The following is a 17,097-nucleotide window of genomic DNA, read 5'->3' as shown; positions in this document are numbered from 1 at the left end:
CAGCCAAGTCAAATAAACGACAAGTCGTTTCATGAAATGCAGGTTATTTGACCATTGATTACCAAACAGCAAGTCGTTGATTCTGGGGCTTAGACTTGGATAAGGCTTTTTCAGCGAACGCGAATTGTTGCGGAAGAACAAGCATGGCTTCAATTACAGCCACGATGAAAACTGTTCCCTCGGAACTTCAACTGCAACTCCGAACTTCCAGAGTATGAAAACCACAAATGGATTCTTTTCTTTTTCCCGCAGTTTCAACTGCTCTTTAATGCTCTTTAAGGAGTTTCATAAACTGCAGTTGTCGTTATGTCTTCTGGTGTGTGTTTGTGTGTGTCAAAAAAACAATGGAATGCAAGTTTTAACGGTTACGAGCTAATGGGTTAGTGGGGTGAAGAAATAAGGGATGCTTTTTTTAAGGAATTTATGTAATATATTTTATAAGATCCCGACTTTTGAAATCGTACGGCTACTTCTATCATGCACGCTTCGAGTGAGACCAGTGGTATCTTCGCTAATTAGCCATTTGAAGTTGGTAGAACGGTTCAAGTTCTGGGTATTTTGATTGATTTTATGATTATTCTAGTTCTAGTTGGGCTTTGATTGATGTTCTGAACATTCAAGTTCTTGTTATTTTCTACAGCAATTTCCTGTGACAAGCTGCCGCAGTTATATTCTCACAGGTCGAAACTCCCCATCCATCAATTTCTGTAATGTACAAAAATATCTGTGCAGGAGGTAAATAATTAATTTATGTAAATTGCTTTTTCCATGTTTTAATGCTTATATAACAAACCAACAAATCCTATTTACGTGTGAAATTATTAGTCTCTCTTTAATGTCCTAGTCTTTTTGCTTTCCAAACTAACCAGCATTTTGAAGAGCTAAGTCTATTGTAAAAGACTGACAAAGAGTTATAAAAACCGATATGCACATGCAAAACAATTCTAGAAATCTTGTACTTTATTGATTGATTCACGTCACCTCTTATAATATACTAAACAGTATACTAAAAGAAAGATTTCTTTTTCTATGTGTATGTATCATGTGTATCTGCATGTTTGTATCAACTTTTTATCAGGTTGCTTCAGTTTACTAACTTTAATCCCCCTGCTTCTTACAGGATTTACTTGTACATTGAAACTTTTGAATTCCATACCTTTGAAGCTTTACGTCTAATTTCATTAAGCTTTAACATCACCATTTTCCATTTGATTTAATTTGCTACCATTTTCGACATTTATAAATTTGACTTGCAGAAGTATTTATGTTATATATTTTTGTTTTTTTCAGGTTATTAATTCATCGTAGTCCCCATAGGAGAGGTCCAACACATTTGCCCAGACAGATATCTGCATCTAGTTCAGGTGAAGTTAATTTCAAACGGAATTTTAAATATGTTTAGTTTTTTTTGCCCCTTCATTTTTTACTTTATTGAAATCTGTGCCATTTTAATCTGACTTTTACATTGAAAAATGCTGTAGGGTTGGAGGCATCTATTACAGATCAGAAGGACAATGCAATAACATTGAAAAATGCTGAGATGGTTATTGAATCTCAGGATGAAAATAAGATACAAGTGAGCATACAAGATAAAATTTGTGCTACTCGTGTTTTTTTTGGTCATCCCTGATAGCACATGTTTTGGCTTTTATGTGGAGTGATGATATGAGTTCTCTAATCGTTAGTGGGAGTTGTGACTATTAATTTTGATGTTTGTTTCCGTTTCTTTTATTCTTACCTACGCATTTCTTCTTCCATAGCATGCCAGTTAAAACCTTTGCCTTCTCTGACCAAGTCTTTCCTAGGAGTCTTAACTGTTAGATTTTGTTCAAACTCTCAGATGCTACGGAAATGAGCTGTGTCAAGACTCTGTTTAAGGCCCGAATTTTGGACCTGCCTTTGCTTATCATTGATCTTTCAAGTGCAGGCCTCTATTATCGAAGACACCTTATATGCATTAAAATTTATTCGTGTTTACTTTCTCATATTGATAATCTGTCAATGAAGATCACATCTCATAATTTAATCCCCTTTGCTCATCAATGAAACTAGGGAATTATCATTATCAAAGGGAAAGTACCAACTGTCAATTTTTTAATTTATTTATTTAAAAAAAAAAAAAAAAAACTACATTTTTACCTCTGTATAATGAATGTGAATGAATCAATTTATAATTACCAAAGTTAAACTGATCACGTTCTCCTTGGTTTGGCTGGATTTGCTTGGCTTGTCAACTTTTCTATTCTGCATATGGTTTTGAAAGTTGGTATTTAAGTCCATGAAGATGGGAGAAGAGAGGATATAAACTGTTGATTGGTTCGTCTATGTCTGTTGGTAAATTCTATTTATTATTTAGTTAGCCATGGAACTTGCAGTTCATATCTCTGGAAGTTGTTGCTAAACTGAATCCTACAACCTGCTAACAAAATGTTAGCGCTGGGGCAACAAATTACTTGTAACACATTGGGGAAATTATAGCTCAGATTTCTCCATGTTTCTGGATTTCCCAGTATTCAGGATTGGACCTTCTTTTCTAATGCCGTCATGATGTTCAATTGGTAGCTAAGAGTGAAGTTGCCAGGGGATGAGACACAAAAAGTATTTGATCAAGTTTTGGCAAATTTAGCTCGCACAGCACCACCAGTTCCTGGATTTCGCAGGCAAAAAGGAGGTATTACATTGATTTCCACTTGCTTAGGTTGTTCAAGTGGTAACCTTGCTTTATGTCTATTATCCCCATAAAGAATATGAAAATTGTCATGGAAATGAAGTTTCTCAAGATAGGGTTCCTATGGGCACGGGTACAAAAGGTAGATGATATTTATTTATGGATGATTGCTAATATTCATAGTTGCTTTGTAATTTATTTATTAAAAATTTGAAAAGAAAAAAAAACTAGTTTGATTGAAAAACCCTCACTTATGGCAAAGGAATACTGTAGTTACATTCCCAATAAAGCCTAAAACCAAGGTGTTAAAAACCAAAGCTATAAGCAAATAAAACTTTTAATAACCGTCTAACGATATATATGTATACATTTGTGTGACTTATAAAAAAAACGTATATTAAATTTCCATCATTGTTTTGTTCCATCCAGAATATGTTTACCTTCTAAACTAAATTTGTCCTATTTCCTGAAAATATTTAGATTTAAGATCAACCAACAAATGATGTATTCATTTTGTTGCATCTAATTAATTCTTATCTAGTATATAACTTAGAACATGAAGGGGTTGTAAAAAAGAATTGAGTTGATTGTTTTAGCCTTTTAGTATATTTTTTATGGCTCAATTGGTGGCTCCAGCCTTTCATCTGATATTAAATGGTTGAAAAAACATGTTAAAAGGCCTGATTATCATAAAATTGAAAATTTTGTCTAAGGTTAATGAATGTTTTGACTTTCTGTTTGTGGGTGAATAGATATAGACGGTTTATAATGATATATCTATATTGTCCTTTTATGAATGAAGTTGCATTTCTGCAGCTGATTAGTTTGTCTGAAAATGAATTCTAACAATATTTGGTTTTGCATGTGGGCTGGTGCTACTCAAGGAAAAACATCACAGGCAAGTGGCTTTAGACCTTAGTGTTTTTTTTTTTTTTTTTTCCTTCAAAAGTGCTATTTGATATTTGCCTAAATTGTGGTTGTGGTTGAATCTGCCTGTTTATGCTTTTAACTATTACACCTATAGTTTTATCATTGACTGTTTCAAATTTCCAATTCTTAATTTGGTCCAAATGTTGATTACTTGAAAATCCTTGTATTTTTCTAGAAATGAAATGACCACCACGGTATTCTTCATACCATCAAGCTTTGCTACCCATGCTTTCTTTCTATGGAGCCTTGGATCCCTGACCTCCGCCCTTTACTAATTGTCTGCAAGTATGCTAGATGGACAAAGGAGCCTGAGTTAGGTGCTGCTGTGTTTCTAAGAATCATAGTCATCTGTTCATCACATCTTTTGATGTGGATGCTCTGGCATGTCTAAATGAAAGCATTTTTCAGTAGCCGAAAAATTAGACATCAAGTTATACTTCTCTTGTAGCAAAGCATGCAATTTTTCCTTCCAATGGTTTATCACTGGAAAATATTAAACGTTTGTTGCACCAAATATTAACAACAATGTTGAATATCACATCACATATCATGTTTGTGTAAACATGTAAGAAAGAGCCAGTTTAAAATGTTTCAATGAACTCCATATGCTGGATGTTTGTGAATTTCTGGAATGTAAATAATTAGATTCAGATCCTCTGGAATTCCTACTCAAACTTTTGGGCCAAGAGTACAAAAAGATAGTCATATGAAGTAAACCCTAAAGTGTAACATGTAGAAGTTCCACAAACATAAATCCACCCAGTGTTACTGAAAAAATTAATAATAATTCAACTAGTGTCTCAGCATGTATTTATGTTTGTGGTGCCCTTACACGTAGTATCATAACAATGTCACTGAAGTGGGGGAGATTATGAGTCTTTGATGTGTTTAAAATACCCTTATCTTAGCTGGTGCTGCATCCTTGTAGGTCTTTACGAAGGATCTCTTCATTTTTTGAAATATTTTCCATGGAATTCTCTGTTGTGCATGCATTTGGTGACCCAAATTTATGGCTCATCTCAGGTCCCGAAGAGCTTCCTCTTACAGATAATTGGTGAGGAGCGGGTCACCAAGTTTGTCATTCAAGAGATAGTTAATTCAACCCTGGCTGATTATGTAAAGAAGGTATTTTCATTGTCACAACTCCCTACATGCGTCTATTTCAGAAGACTCGATTAATCATTTTCTTCTTCAATCTCTTCCCTAACCTAATACCAGGAAAATCTCAAGGTAAAGGATGACAAAATTAACACGACCCAGACGGCAGCAGAACTGAAGTCACTGTTTACTCCTGGGAAGGAATTTGGATTTAATGCTATAGTTGAACTTGAAAATTCAGAAACCGAGACATAGAGATGATTCTACTAGATGTAAATTGGTGATTTTGGAGAAACATTCAATTCTTTCTTCATTCTCCCCTACTCTTTCGAGGTTTTCTGCATCCTTCAATTATTGGTAGCGACCTTGAAGAACTCTTGCTAGTTGTCCATTGTTATCCCAGATGGGCTCTACCCGTTGATAATGGAATCTTCATTTCTATATTAACATTTGAGGGTTTGATGTTAGGGCTGAAGCCGAACATGTTAAGGAATAAATAAAAATCCAAGAAGATACAAAACTCTAGTTTTCTTGAGTGCAAAGTAATGTCCATGTCCATTCTTGATGAAAACATAGAACCGTATTTTTGTTTGAAATACACACTCAGCCAACCATTCCACCATGTCTGTGGTGGGAAAAAGGAACACAACCATCTTACATCTCCATAGAATATTGGGAACAAACGAGGGCCTGTTTTTTTTTTTTTTTGATTTTTAATTTTGATGGCAATTACGACTGTAATCAAGTCAAGCCAAGCCAATCTTTGGCTTGTTGAGCTCGACTCGACTCAAAAAATTCAAACTCAAGATCAATGCCCGAGTTCAAGATTTGTATTTAACCTTTGTGAAGTTTGACTTGGTAAGCTAAACTCCCAACTCAAACTTGAGCTCGTCCCAAAAACAAACTTGAGTTCTAACTCAGCTTGAGTCGTTATTTATTTATTTATTAATATTTAATAAATTAGATAAATAAAAAAGATAATATTGAATTTATACAACTAACAAGTATAACCTCTATTGAATTATAAGATTTTAAAAAATTTATAAATAATTAATATGTAACTAGTTGATATTTATCCATGATAAGTTGATAACAATATAATATATGCCCACATAAATTATTAATACATTCACATAATATGGTAGCACATCTATTTATTATATGGTTCACACATTCTAGTATATGAAATGATTAAATCTTATCAACTAATTATTTTACAAATTATAATATATAGCTATGAAGCATATTCATTATATAAGCATAAGTAATTAAGTTACATATTATATATTTAATTATAAAAGTAAAGTAATATGCTTATATTATTAGCGAATACTAGGGTTGTACAAAAAACCGAAGAACCGACCGGAATCGACTCAAACCGGCCGCCGGAGGTCGGAACCGGCCGGAATCGGAGTAGAATCGGTCGGCGCATGGTAGATTTGATTCAAAACCGATGTGCAGCGGTTCGGTCCCGGTTTGAACCTGGGCCGGACCGCTGAACCGACCGATGGTTTGAGTATTTTTTTTTTTAATTTATACATGTATGAAACGACATCGTTTCACTTAAACTGAAGTGAAACGGCGTCGTTTTATAACTTAGTATTGGAAAAAAAATTTAAAGGAACGGCGTCGTTTTAACTCTAGAGTTAACACAACACCGTTCCAGTCTTCTTCTTCTTCCATTCTTCATATCTCTCAAACTCTCACCAGCCGCCGCTCCTCTCTCTCTCTCGCTCTCTCTCTTTCTCTCTCTCTCTCAAGGCGCACGCAGCACAGCTCCTTCGCCACTCGCCAGCCCCCTCTCGCTCTCTCTCTCTATGCTCACCTCACGGGCTACGGCGTCATATTTCTCTCTGTCTCTCAAAAATCTCGCGGCCTCACCACAGCCTCTCGCTCTCTCTCACGGCGCACACAGCCGCCGACGAACCGACCGGAGTTACGCCGAGACCAAGGACGACGGTTTCCTCCCCATTCTCCAACCGGTTTCGGTCGAGATTTTCAATATTTTCACCCATCGGTGCGGTTTCGGTTTTTGTCCAAAACCGAAACCGATATGTCGGTTTTCACCCCTAGCGAATACATATATATATATATATATATATATATATATATATATGTATGTATGTATATGTGTGTGTATTTCCCAATATATGAATAAGCCGAGTCAACTCAGGCATAAACGAGCAGACCCTAATGAGCTTTAGCCAAGTCGAATCAAGTTTAATGGAATATTTATCATTTACTAATTGAACATGCATATGCTTTCATAGTCAAGCTTTTTTTTTTTTTTTTTTTACGAGTCGAGTTCAATTCAAGTTTAATCGGACGAATACCAAGCATACTATCAAGCAGATTGGTTCATTTACAGTCCTAGTGGCAATAGCAGTTACACAGATGACTGCCATGCCAAAAGTCAAGACTCAATACTAAGCAGTGCAGCATAATGGGTATCGTTGTGCTATTGTATTACAACTCCAAGCAACGGATTTTGTTTCATTTCTTTAATGGAAGACGATTCCTTGATACTGCTGGGATTATTGCAGAGAGTTGTGCGTTCTGCGAAGCCAGATACAAAGATAAGAAAGATTCTGCTTTTATGCTGATATGATTCCTCAGGAGTTTGCTCTCCAATCTATCAGCAACCAAAGAAAGCAATGGGTAAGAGCAGTGCTACTCTTCACTCTGCATTTGTCATCTCTGGACCAGAATACCAGAATAAAGATATACCAGAATAACAGGTGAATGAAGAACCAGGAATTTTTGGAATGTATGCACGAGAAACCTTGTAGAGACAATTTGAGAATACAGCAAAAGAATAGTCAGTATTCCGCTCATGCACTTTCAAAATTAGCGAATAGCAAATCTAGCCCGTTTACATAACTCAACGTTGCCTTTCAAGCTTCTTCCACAAGTAGAATGCTCTTCGAATGAGTGAATCAGCTGAAAATCCTTCTGCATAAGCACTGATGGCATTTAAGAGGCTTGTGAATTTCTCCCCATCATCCTGTAAAAATTTAGAATTAGCTACTGAAACTCATCCACCTACAGGGATGCGTAAAAGGAAGGTACACTGAAGAAGGTTTTCATCAGTTTGCAAAACAATACTCGTCTGAAGTAGACCTTAACATGCGGTCTACTTTTCAAATAATCTCATTTCATCTCATCTCATCTAATCATTGCAATCTTTTCAAATTCTCATACAAAATATAATAAACAATTCAACTTTTTCAAATTCCAATACAAAATTAATATTAAAAAATTATATTATAACAATATTTTATTTATTATTATACAAAACATCTCATCTTATCTCATATGAACTAAGTAACCAAACGGAGCTTTGAGACTTAACAGAAATCAAACACCTAGGTAAAATGCAGGATTCAGACGCTTATGCTTGCAAATGATTTAAATTAGCAAAATCAATAGTTTGATTAACCAACAAATATTCCTGAGATAATAATTAAATAAAGAAAGAGATATTTGCCAAGCGATAGTTGCACAAACCTCTGGTTTGTTAAACGTGAGATCTCTGGTAGAAAATGGTACCATGTAGAATGGAAGATCAGAACGTAGCAGGGCCTATCATTGCATAAAGCTTTCACATATTAAAACATATTCCACTAACTATTTATTCAAGCACAGTACTACTGATCAATGAAAATGAAGACGATGAGCATTGGTTACTTCATGTTAGAAAAGTTGGCAGAATCACACAATCATTTCCCAAATGCTTGGATATATGTATTAGGTCTATTCACAATGGAAAATTGAGGAAATAAAGGGTCCAACTGATACATATGAGCAGCAAAGTCCAGTTTACTAAATACAATCATTTCTCCACCTTTTTGTTTGTAGAGTTGGCTGAATCACACAATCATTTCTCCACCTTTTTGTTTGTAGAGGAAAGATTGAAATTTGGCCTTCAAAATAGCTTGAATAAAGCAGTCGCACGGGAAACGGGGGGAGGGAAAAATTCCATTGTCATGTCTAAATACAAAATGGAGGACAAAACCAGGGGCAAGACCAATAATGTTGGTGTTTCTTAAGCTCCTACGAAGGAATAAACTAAACATATAGGAAAAAGGCTATGGTGAGTTTTGGGAGTCGATTGTGGTATCTTGTTTTCTTTAAAAGAAAAGGAAACCACTGGGATTAAAAAACTCAGTATTGTAAATGGCAATAAGAAATTTTGGTCATAGATAAGGAGGCTTCCTCATGACGAGACATTGACTATTGAAATGCACTAGAAATCATCTGTCAGGAGTAGTTGTACATTTAAGTAGGTGTCACGCTTGATAAGGATTGATGTACTAAATGCGTCTCCCCGCCCAATTTTAGATTTCTAGTTGGTTGCTCTAACATGGACTAGAGTCCAGTTTGTTTGTATTGATCAGACTCTACATGCCAGGCAATTTTGTCTTTACATTCCTATGGGTGAAAACCTGAACAAAGGCTTTCTCAATTTGATTTACTTTTCAATTTGTCAATCAATTCTAGACCACATGGGCATCCTGTATGAATTGGACGGAGCCTTCATTGGAACCAGATTGGATTTAATTGCAGGGAGAAACCAATTCAATGGAGGTTTTCTCCCCCTAGTAGGTGCACGAAAATAAGAAGGAGCGGGATCATGTCTAGTCTCCGCTTTCTCATTCACCACAGACTTGAATAAGTCTCTCTTCTTTTTTTCCCGAATGGAAGCATTGGCTTTATGTAATAATTTTGGCTTCCTTGTCAGAGGCCCCTTAGGGAGCAGTGCTTATTTATTCTAACAGACACACGTGCAAACAAGTGAGTGGGTAGGTTTTCTCTCTGTTTCAGGTAAGCTAGGTGAGGGACAACATTAAGTCTGTACAGGAATATATAGGTCATGACTTTTGCCTATTTCAAATTTTCTTTGGGGAAAATCTCATTTTTATTTAGTGAAATTATGATTTACCTCCCTAAGGTAAATTCTATTTACAGTTTTTTTTTTTATAGGTAAATAAATTTTATTGATCCACGTAAATAGGCCAAGCCTGAGTACACAGGGAGTATACAAAAAAAGCCTATTTACAATTCTATTTACAGTTAACCTCCGTTGCTTTCAAAAACCGACATTAAGCATTCCTATGGTAGTGGATTAAAATGAAGTGTCAAATATTCTAAGAAAAATTACTAAAAAGCTTTCATGTGCCTCCTTAAACTGATTACGTTATGCCACATTGCTGTGTCATATGTAAACTTTAAGTACAGTATCTTTTTTCCTTTTCAATATATATGTAAATAAAAAACATACCAAATCCAAAAACTGAGACACAGAACGGGTAGCTCAGCCACTATACCAGTAGCACCACCCACAGCCACAACCAAGTAGCTTGAGAGGGCATCCATGCCATCCACAGCCATGTGTACTTACGACAAACCTATCAAGCCCCCAAATCATGAATACAGTGTGAAAGATGTCTCAATGTAGCATTCTAGGATTCCTATAGTTTCTCCTGATTCACCGTGAAAAATGAAGAAAGTGCTATCTTCTAAAATTTGATAATTAAGATAATAAGTTCCTCATGCACTCAAAATCATCATTTTTGGTAAGAATAAATCACAAGAACACTTCCCATAATCTGCCATGCGAAATAAAGTTAAAGAAAAGTTATAATAGCAGACACTAGAAAAGATTGACAAAATTACCAAGTTCTTGCTTAATACTGCCTGCTCAGCATTCGCAATTAAGGCCTACAAGGATAAAAGTAAATTTGAGTACATCAAGTTACTAGATGAAAACAGACTAATTACGCAAGAATACAAATCACATGCAACATACATTTCAAAGGAAAAAAATGAAAAATTACAATAGAGAAATCATACTAAAGGTCTCGCTATGTCATGTCATCCAATGGAAGATTATTAGGATTAACCATGTTCATTTAATACCAAACAGGATCTGGAATTAAGGAAATGGCTTCCCAGAAGATGGTATGGTTCTTGGAAGGTGCTTGGTCTAGACTAAGAAGGATCAAAATCAGTGTAAACACTACAAGCAGCCACCTCTCTTTCCGGATAAGAAATGTTTCTTTTTTATTGGCACTGGGTGTTCGGGAACAGCATCCCGACTAATCCCGGGAGTGCACAAGCGTCGGCAAGGAATTTCCCACAAGTGCACCTTGGGTAATTAAAGAATGTAAAACCTTTGATGAAAGAGAGTAGGATCTACATAATCCCTATTTCATCACTACATATCTTTCATAAAGAATAGAGAATTTCTCTTCTGCAAAAGAATAAGGCCTCCCTTCTCCCTCGTTACCATTATTATCAACACTGATTCTAACATCTCTTCCTTATTCCCTGCAGCCCCCTCTCTTTCTTGTCCTAGGAGGATGATAAGCTCCTGTCCCCCATTCAACCAAAATTAAAAAGAAATCAGCTATTTTCTCTTATTATCCTCAACCCATCATCAGTAGGAAATTGTGTCTCGAACTATTGAAAACAAAAGTTTAAAGATACAATGAAGTAAAAGTGGATCAGGGTGCAGTTACCGATCTGATGTGTAACTTTTGACTACATCCAAGTCAGATCTAGCACTCTCCTGAACATGTTATGATATTCTGGATTTGGTTCACAGTATATAGAAGACTATTGTGTCAAAACTCATACACTCAGGTTTTAAGATTTTCCGTAAGGGATGGTTATGAAATTTCAAGAGATCAATCTTTAACGTTCACACACCGACTAGGGAAAATATACTCTTTTGTTCCATAGGTAGGATTTAAATTTGCTCAAAATATTATCGTCTTCAAGTCATTAATCATGATTATCCATCTTGAGCCTAGATCAAAATGGATCCCATTACAAGAGATTGTTAAATTATAAATTAAATGATTAAATTCACCTCTTCCTATAAATTAAATTTTTTTGAACAAATGGAGAGTTTTAAGGGGAAATCTAGCGCATGAGGCGGAGGGTTAACCTTAAAATTGGGTTCTCTGCATCCAAAATGAATTAGATCAATCAAGGTTTTTTTTTCATAAGTTTGATCAATCAAGCTATGCATGCTTATATCCATACATCTCACCTCCCAAAATTTACATATGAATTATGTACAAAAGAAGCATGGCATCCATGTGAAAGTCATTAATTATTACTACCTCTCTGATACGTCCCTCTTCAACTTGATTCACGCATTTTAACAAATTTTCTAATGTGCCTGCCATTAAGAACCAAGGATATCTTACCAATCAGCATCAAGAAAGTAACTTAAAAGGAAACAAGTAAGAACATACTGAAAAATCAAACAACATGGGCTATAATGCTCAATGAGCTTGAACAGGGATGTAAATTATACAATTTAGAGGATGACTCCTATTTCTGACAAAAGATTACTTGAATTCAACAGCCCATCATTTAGGTTGGAAAATTATATGAAAGGTTGATATGATTTGAAAGGCAAGGAAAAAGCCTCCAAGCATAAGTGTACTACTTTATGCTCACATATATTTCACCAGATAGTGTTCTCATGCTGCCATTGACACATCCTTCATTTCCTAGGATTCTCATGTAGAAGAGGCTCTGCTTTTCCTTGATTTGACATCTATTTTCTTTGCTAATAATTTTTTGAGGGACTACTGCCCTAGTAGTTGGGGGGAATTGAGACCCTGGGGGCCTGGTCCCTAAGGACCAGGGGTGGTGCTATTTGGCCCAAGGGCCATTGGCCTTGATTTGACTTATGGTTGAGGAAGGAGTCATATATTTTGTTCATGCAGGAACCATGCATTGGATAATTCATTCAATGCCTATCATCAGTCCATCTTTCAAGGCTTTAAAATAATAATCTAAAAAAAACTAAAAACATGCCAAGTCAGCATCAACTTTTGCAAATTATAAAGCAGACGATAATTCAACTATTTCATCCCATCATGATATAAAGCATACAACTAGGCACACTGTTTTACATTTTTTAAACTAAATATAAGGAGGAGATAACCACACCGTATTTAGTTATCAGTTGCACTGCATGAACATTTCCAATTCCTTCAACTCCTGCATTTATAAGATAAAGATGCATGAAGCACCAAATTTTCACTCTCATCTAACATCAGAAAGAAGACAATAAATAAAAGAATATTTTTTACAATTTATAAAATGCTTTCTTACCAAGGATTCTAGTAATCTCCTTTTTCTCAGCTCATTTAGTTTTTTTTTTTTTAGTAAGTAAAAGTAAAACTTTATTGATGGTAAAAGGCATGGCCCAAGTACACAGGAGTTCTCTCAGCTCATTTAGTTAAGGTGCCAGATGGAGAAACGTTTGGATAATTGTTTCTTAAAAAGTAAAACAAGATGTTTCAAATTTAGAAAAAGTACAACCTTCAAAGATATAGTTGAGAAGTACATCAAGATTAAATACAGGAAAAAGGAAGCATGATTGCATGAGCCTTTTCAAAACCACCACTTAAAAGGAATACAAGTTGAAGAGGGACATATCAAGGAATATGTCCCCCCAGTTTTAGTCAATAGAAGATCATGTGGATTTTTTCAGACTTCTAGGGGTTTAAGACAAGGAGACCCGCTATCCCCTTTCCTTTTTGTTATTGTAATGAAAGCATTGAGTCGCATGGAGGAGGCTGCCGTAAGGGGGGGATTTCTTGCTGGTTTTTCGGTTGGTAGCAATCGTAATGTTAGCTCCATTTCTCACTTAATTTTTGCGGATGATACCCTCATGCTTTGTGATGCTGTTAGTGGCCAGATTCAAGCTCTAAGGGCAGTTTTGTTGTGTTTTGAAGCTGTTTTGGGACTCAATGTGAACTTGGGAAAGTCGGAGTTAGTTCCGGTGGGGGATGTGAGTAATATAGCCTCTTTAGCGGAGTTATTGGGTTGTAAAATTGCCTCTCTTCCTATGAAATACCTTCGACTTCCCTTGGGGGCGTCATCCAAAGCAAAGAGTACTTGGGATGGAGTGGTAGAGAAGATTGAGAAAAGATTATCGAGTGAAGCGGTTATACCTATCAAAAGGGGGAAGATTTAGCCTCATTAAAAGCACCCTCTCCAATCTTCCCACTTACTATCTTTCTCTCTTCCCATTACCGGTGGGTGTGGCAAACTGGATAGCAAAGTTGTTTATAGCTTTCTTGTGGGGTGGCATGGGGGAGGTATTCAAATTTCACCTTGTGAGTTGGCAAAGGGTGAGCTGTCCGATTGCGAATGGGGGATTAGGGGTGCGAAATTTGTGTGTTTTTAACAAGGCACTATTAGGAAAGTGGATGTGGAGGTACCAAATGGAAGGGAAATCATTGTGGAGAGAGGTTATTGATCACAAGTATGGTTGTGTGTGGGGAGGATGGTGTTCTAAAGAGGGTAGGGGGTCTTATGGAGTAAGCCTATGGAAGTTCATAAGAAAGGGGTGGAACACTTTTGAAAAACATCTCAAGTTTGAGGTGGGTGATGGAGCATGAACCCACTTTTGGTTTAGTGTATGGAGTGGGGAGAGCCCTCTTGCACTGTATTTTCAGTTGTTTTTAACTTGGCTGGAAATCAGCAGGCCCCAATTTCAGAAGTACTATGTCGTGCCAATGGGATGGTAACTTGGAATGTCACTTCTACAAGAAACACTAAGGACTGGGAACTTGAAGAGCTGGCAGATTTTTACAGTTATTTGTATTCATCAAAGCTAGAAGGCAATGGGGGTGACCGTATGCTGTGGACTCAAACAGGGAGCAAAAAGTTTACTGTTATATCTTTTTACAAGGTTTTGACAATCCAACAACCTGCTTTCTTTCCATGGAAGAGTTTTTTTTTTTTTCTTTTTTTTTCTTTTTTTTTTCTTTTTATATATATATATATATATATATGTCTTTCCGCGGAAGAGTATATGGAAGGTTTTAGTACCGTCTAAAGTTGATTTCTTTACCTAGACAGCTGCACATGGGAAGATTTTAATGGTTGATAATCTTAGAAAGCGAGGTATGATTGTCATGGAGTGGTGCTACATGTGTAAAATGAGTGGGGAATCGATAGATCATTTGCTTTTACATTGTGAGGTGGCTGGGGAGTTATGGGCTGGTATCCTTAGTAGAGCCGGGCTGAGTTGAGTTATGCCTAAGAGTGTGGTGGATCTACTTGCATGCTGGAATAGGTCTCACAATAGCGCTCAACTGGCAGCAGTGTGGCAGATGATACCTTTGTACTTAATGTGGTGTCTATGGTTGGAAAGGAATGATAGGTGCTTTAACAACAAGGAGCATGTAGTGGGGGAAATCTGGAATTTTTTTGTATCCTCTCTTTTCCAATGGTTTTCTGCCATTGTATTGAAGGGCAGGAATGTTCATGAGTTTTTATCTTCTTTCCAGTTTACTAGAATGTAATTAGGAATTTAGGTGTCTCACTTTGTATACTTCCTATCTACTTGGATATTGCCTAGTTTCTTTCTATTCAATAAAGATTATTACTTATCAAAAATAGGAATACAAAAGCAAATTTTGTTACACAGAAATTGACAATCTATTTGAATAACCTGGTATCAAAGTTATATCTTGTTTTATTTCTCCTCCAGATAACAGTGGAGAAAATGGTCCTATTTTTTCCCATATTTTCTCCTATTTTTTCCCATATTTTCTAACAAGTATCTGATGCAATTCCTTCAACAAAGGTTTTACACTCTCCAACAGCAAGGAAAAAAGGTTCATTCAATATAATATCATTAAGGAATATACTTATAAAAAAATTCATTATAGAACATGAAATTTTACGTGATCAAGACAAAGTCAAATCAGATTCAATGTTTCAACCAATTTCACAGTACCAGGATTTAAGACCACTTTCATGGGTTCTTCTTTATTCAATGCTATGGTGGGTTCAATATAAAGAAAATTGGTGGAACCCACACCAATGAACACTAGCTTAGAAGGCAACTCCTTTCCCTACAGGTACACAGTGGAGGGTAAGGTTAACAGATCAAAACCCACTAGGCTCACGTAACTTACCAATCAGAAAAATTCTACATGCTCTCTAGACTTATTTAATGCCAAAATAAATAAATAGATCTTAACTATTAAGCATGCCAACAGAAATAACATGATACGGCTAAAATTTTATCAGTTTTAAGAAATATACATGAATCTACATTATTTTCAATATAAATTAGTGGCAAGATAGCAGAATTTTAATATTTAAAATTTTATCTTTCTATGCATCTCCCCCTGCCCTCTCTCCCACGTGTGTTTTTTTTTTTTTTTTGATAAATATCTCCCACGTGTGTTTCTTGCTAAAGAATCTTTGAGAATTTTGAGAATTTGAAACATTTTTTTTTTGAGAATTTTGAGAATTTTTTTTTTTTTTTTTTTTTTTTTTTTTTTAAAAGATAAACTTGAACTTGACTGACCCACCCCATCACCCTGTTCACCATTTTAATTTTACTTCTGTTTGTATTTAGGTACTAAAAATCCTTCTTTACATCTCATTTTAAAAAATATGTTGTTTAAAATGTGAGCATGTGTAGAACCACTTGGTGAACACTTTGCTATCTTTTTTCTCTCCGTACACCTGAGAAAATACAGATTCATTTCGATGGTGATTGTTTTTAGTGATGCTTAGATTAGTCTTGGAGTCTTTGTGAGTGTTATATTTTAGAGTTAGTGTGTTGAGATGGGGTGGATTAGGAACATTGTTATTGACCAGAAATGTTTTGAGTTTGAGAAGGTTAGCGAGAGGTGGTGGAGATGTACAGAGAGCAGTCGTAGAGCTGTACATCACATTTCTCTCGACCATGGATCCTTGGGGTGGTTGGCTGCAATGGTTAAGGAGGGGATAGCACACCGGGGGTCATCAGAGTTCATTAAGTCACGCAGAAGTGGGCCTCAAGTTCTGGTAATGCAGAGACAGCGTAATTCATATGGGAGTTTCTTCTCCTTATCAGAGTTTGGCCATGGGAAACGTCGTGGCGTGTTAATGATACCAGAAGGAGGAAAGGGGGTGGGATGGAGGTATCTTGATGAGTTGCTGCAGGAACTCACAGCTTCATACTCTGTTCCGAGAGTGCAAAACAGGGGTAGCTGCCTGTGGCGTCTTCCTTCATCATGGCAGGGAAACCATCCCCTGTCGTACAATGAAGCCGTGTCTCGAGCGCCAAAATATGCAGAGGGAGCAGGTGAGATTTCCTCTCTGGTGAAAAGTCACACTCGTGTAGGGGATGGCAGGGGGATGTCGGGGGTGAATATGGAATACGTGGTTCGTGCTTTGGCTGATATGGAGAAGCAAGTGGGTTATTTGAAGGAGTCCTTGGCTGTTCTGAAACGCAGCGTTGAAGGGGGGGAAAATGTGGGTCTGGGCCAGGTAGAGGTAAGGCCCATGAAGGTGGGCTTTGAGAAGAATATTGAAGACTTGGGTTTAAGGGGGGATGAGGGAGTGATAGATGGGCTTCAGAAGGG

At 36.4% G+C, this 17,097-nt stretch overlaps 2 protein-coding genes across 6 annotated transcripts in view; one reads left to right on the top strand and one right to left on the bottom strand.

Moving 5' to 3' along the window:
- The first annotated feature begins 53 nt into the window (after positions 1-53).
- LOC122275908 lies at positions 54-5,238 on the top strand. The gene is made up of 8 exons (XM_043085250.1): positions 54-212; positions 641-735; positions 1,291-1,364; positions 1,482-1,576; positions 2,563-2,671; positions 3,553-3,566; positions 4,622-4,723; positions 4,817-5,238. The coding sequence occupies exons 1-8, from the start codon at positions 144-146 to the stop codon at positions 4,949-4,951; spliced, it is 693 nt and encodes a 230-aa protein (XP_042941184.1). The 5' UTR covers positions 54-143; the 3' UTR covers positions 4,952-5,238.
- Positions 5,239-6,958: 1,720 nt separating this feature from the next.
- Positions 6,959-17,097, bottom strand: part of LOC122275885 (DNA polymerase I) — a 30,326-nt gene continuing 20,187 nt past the window's right edge. For 4 of the 5 annotated variants that reach the window (XM_043085224.1, XM_043085197.1, XM_043085218.1 and 1 more), the window contains 5 exons: positions 12,668-12,718; positions 11,827-11,885; positions 10,373-10,417; positions 8,204-8,278; positions 6,959-7,700 (listed from right to left, as the gene is read on the bottom strand). In XM_043085224.1, the coding sequence (XP_042941158.1) occupies positions 7,578-7,700; positions 8,204-8,278; positions 10,373-10,417; positions 11,827-11,885; positions 12,668-12,718 (353 nt within the window). In that variant the 3' untranslated portion in view covers positions 6,959-7,577. The remainder of the gene's footprint in view (positions 7,701-8,203; positions 8,279-10,372; positions 10,418-11,826; positions 11,886-12,667; positions 12,719-17,097) is intronic. The other variant, XR_006228715.1, reaches the window with a different exon arrangement.

This window comes from Carya illinoinensis, chromosome 1, assembly GCF_018687715.1.
Source record: "Carya illinoinensis cultivar Pawnee chromosome 1, C.illinoinensisPawnee_v1, whole genome shotgun sequence".
NCBI classification, from domain to species: Eukaryota; Viridiplantae; Streptophyta; class Magnoliopsida; order Fagales; family Juglandaceae; genus Carya; species Carya illinoinensis.
Note: the sequence above shows the minus strand (reverse complement) of the source record. Positions and strands in the feature narration are given on the sequence as shown.

Excerpts from the sequence above, each read along its gene's own strand:
- LOC122275908 (XM_043085250.1), top strand. The coding sequence starts at position 144 with ATGGCTTCAATTACAGCCACGATGAAAACTGTTCCCTCGGAACTTCAA. Across the intron at positions 1,577-2,562 it reads AGGATGAAAATAAGATACAA|CTAAGAGTGAAGTTGCCAGG; the intron begins GTGAGCATACAA and ends TTCAATTGGTAG. Across the intron at positions 4,724-4,816 it reads TGGCTGATTATGTAAAGAAG|GAAAATCTCAAGGTAAAGGA; the intron begins GTATTTTCATTG and ends ACCTAATACCAG.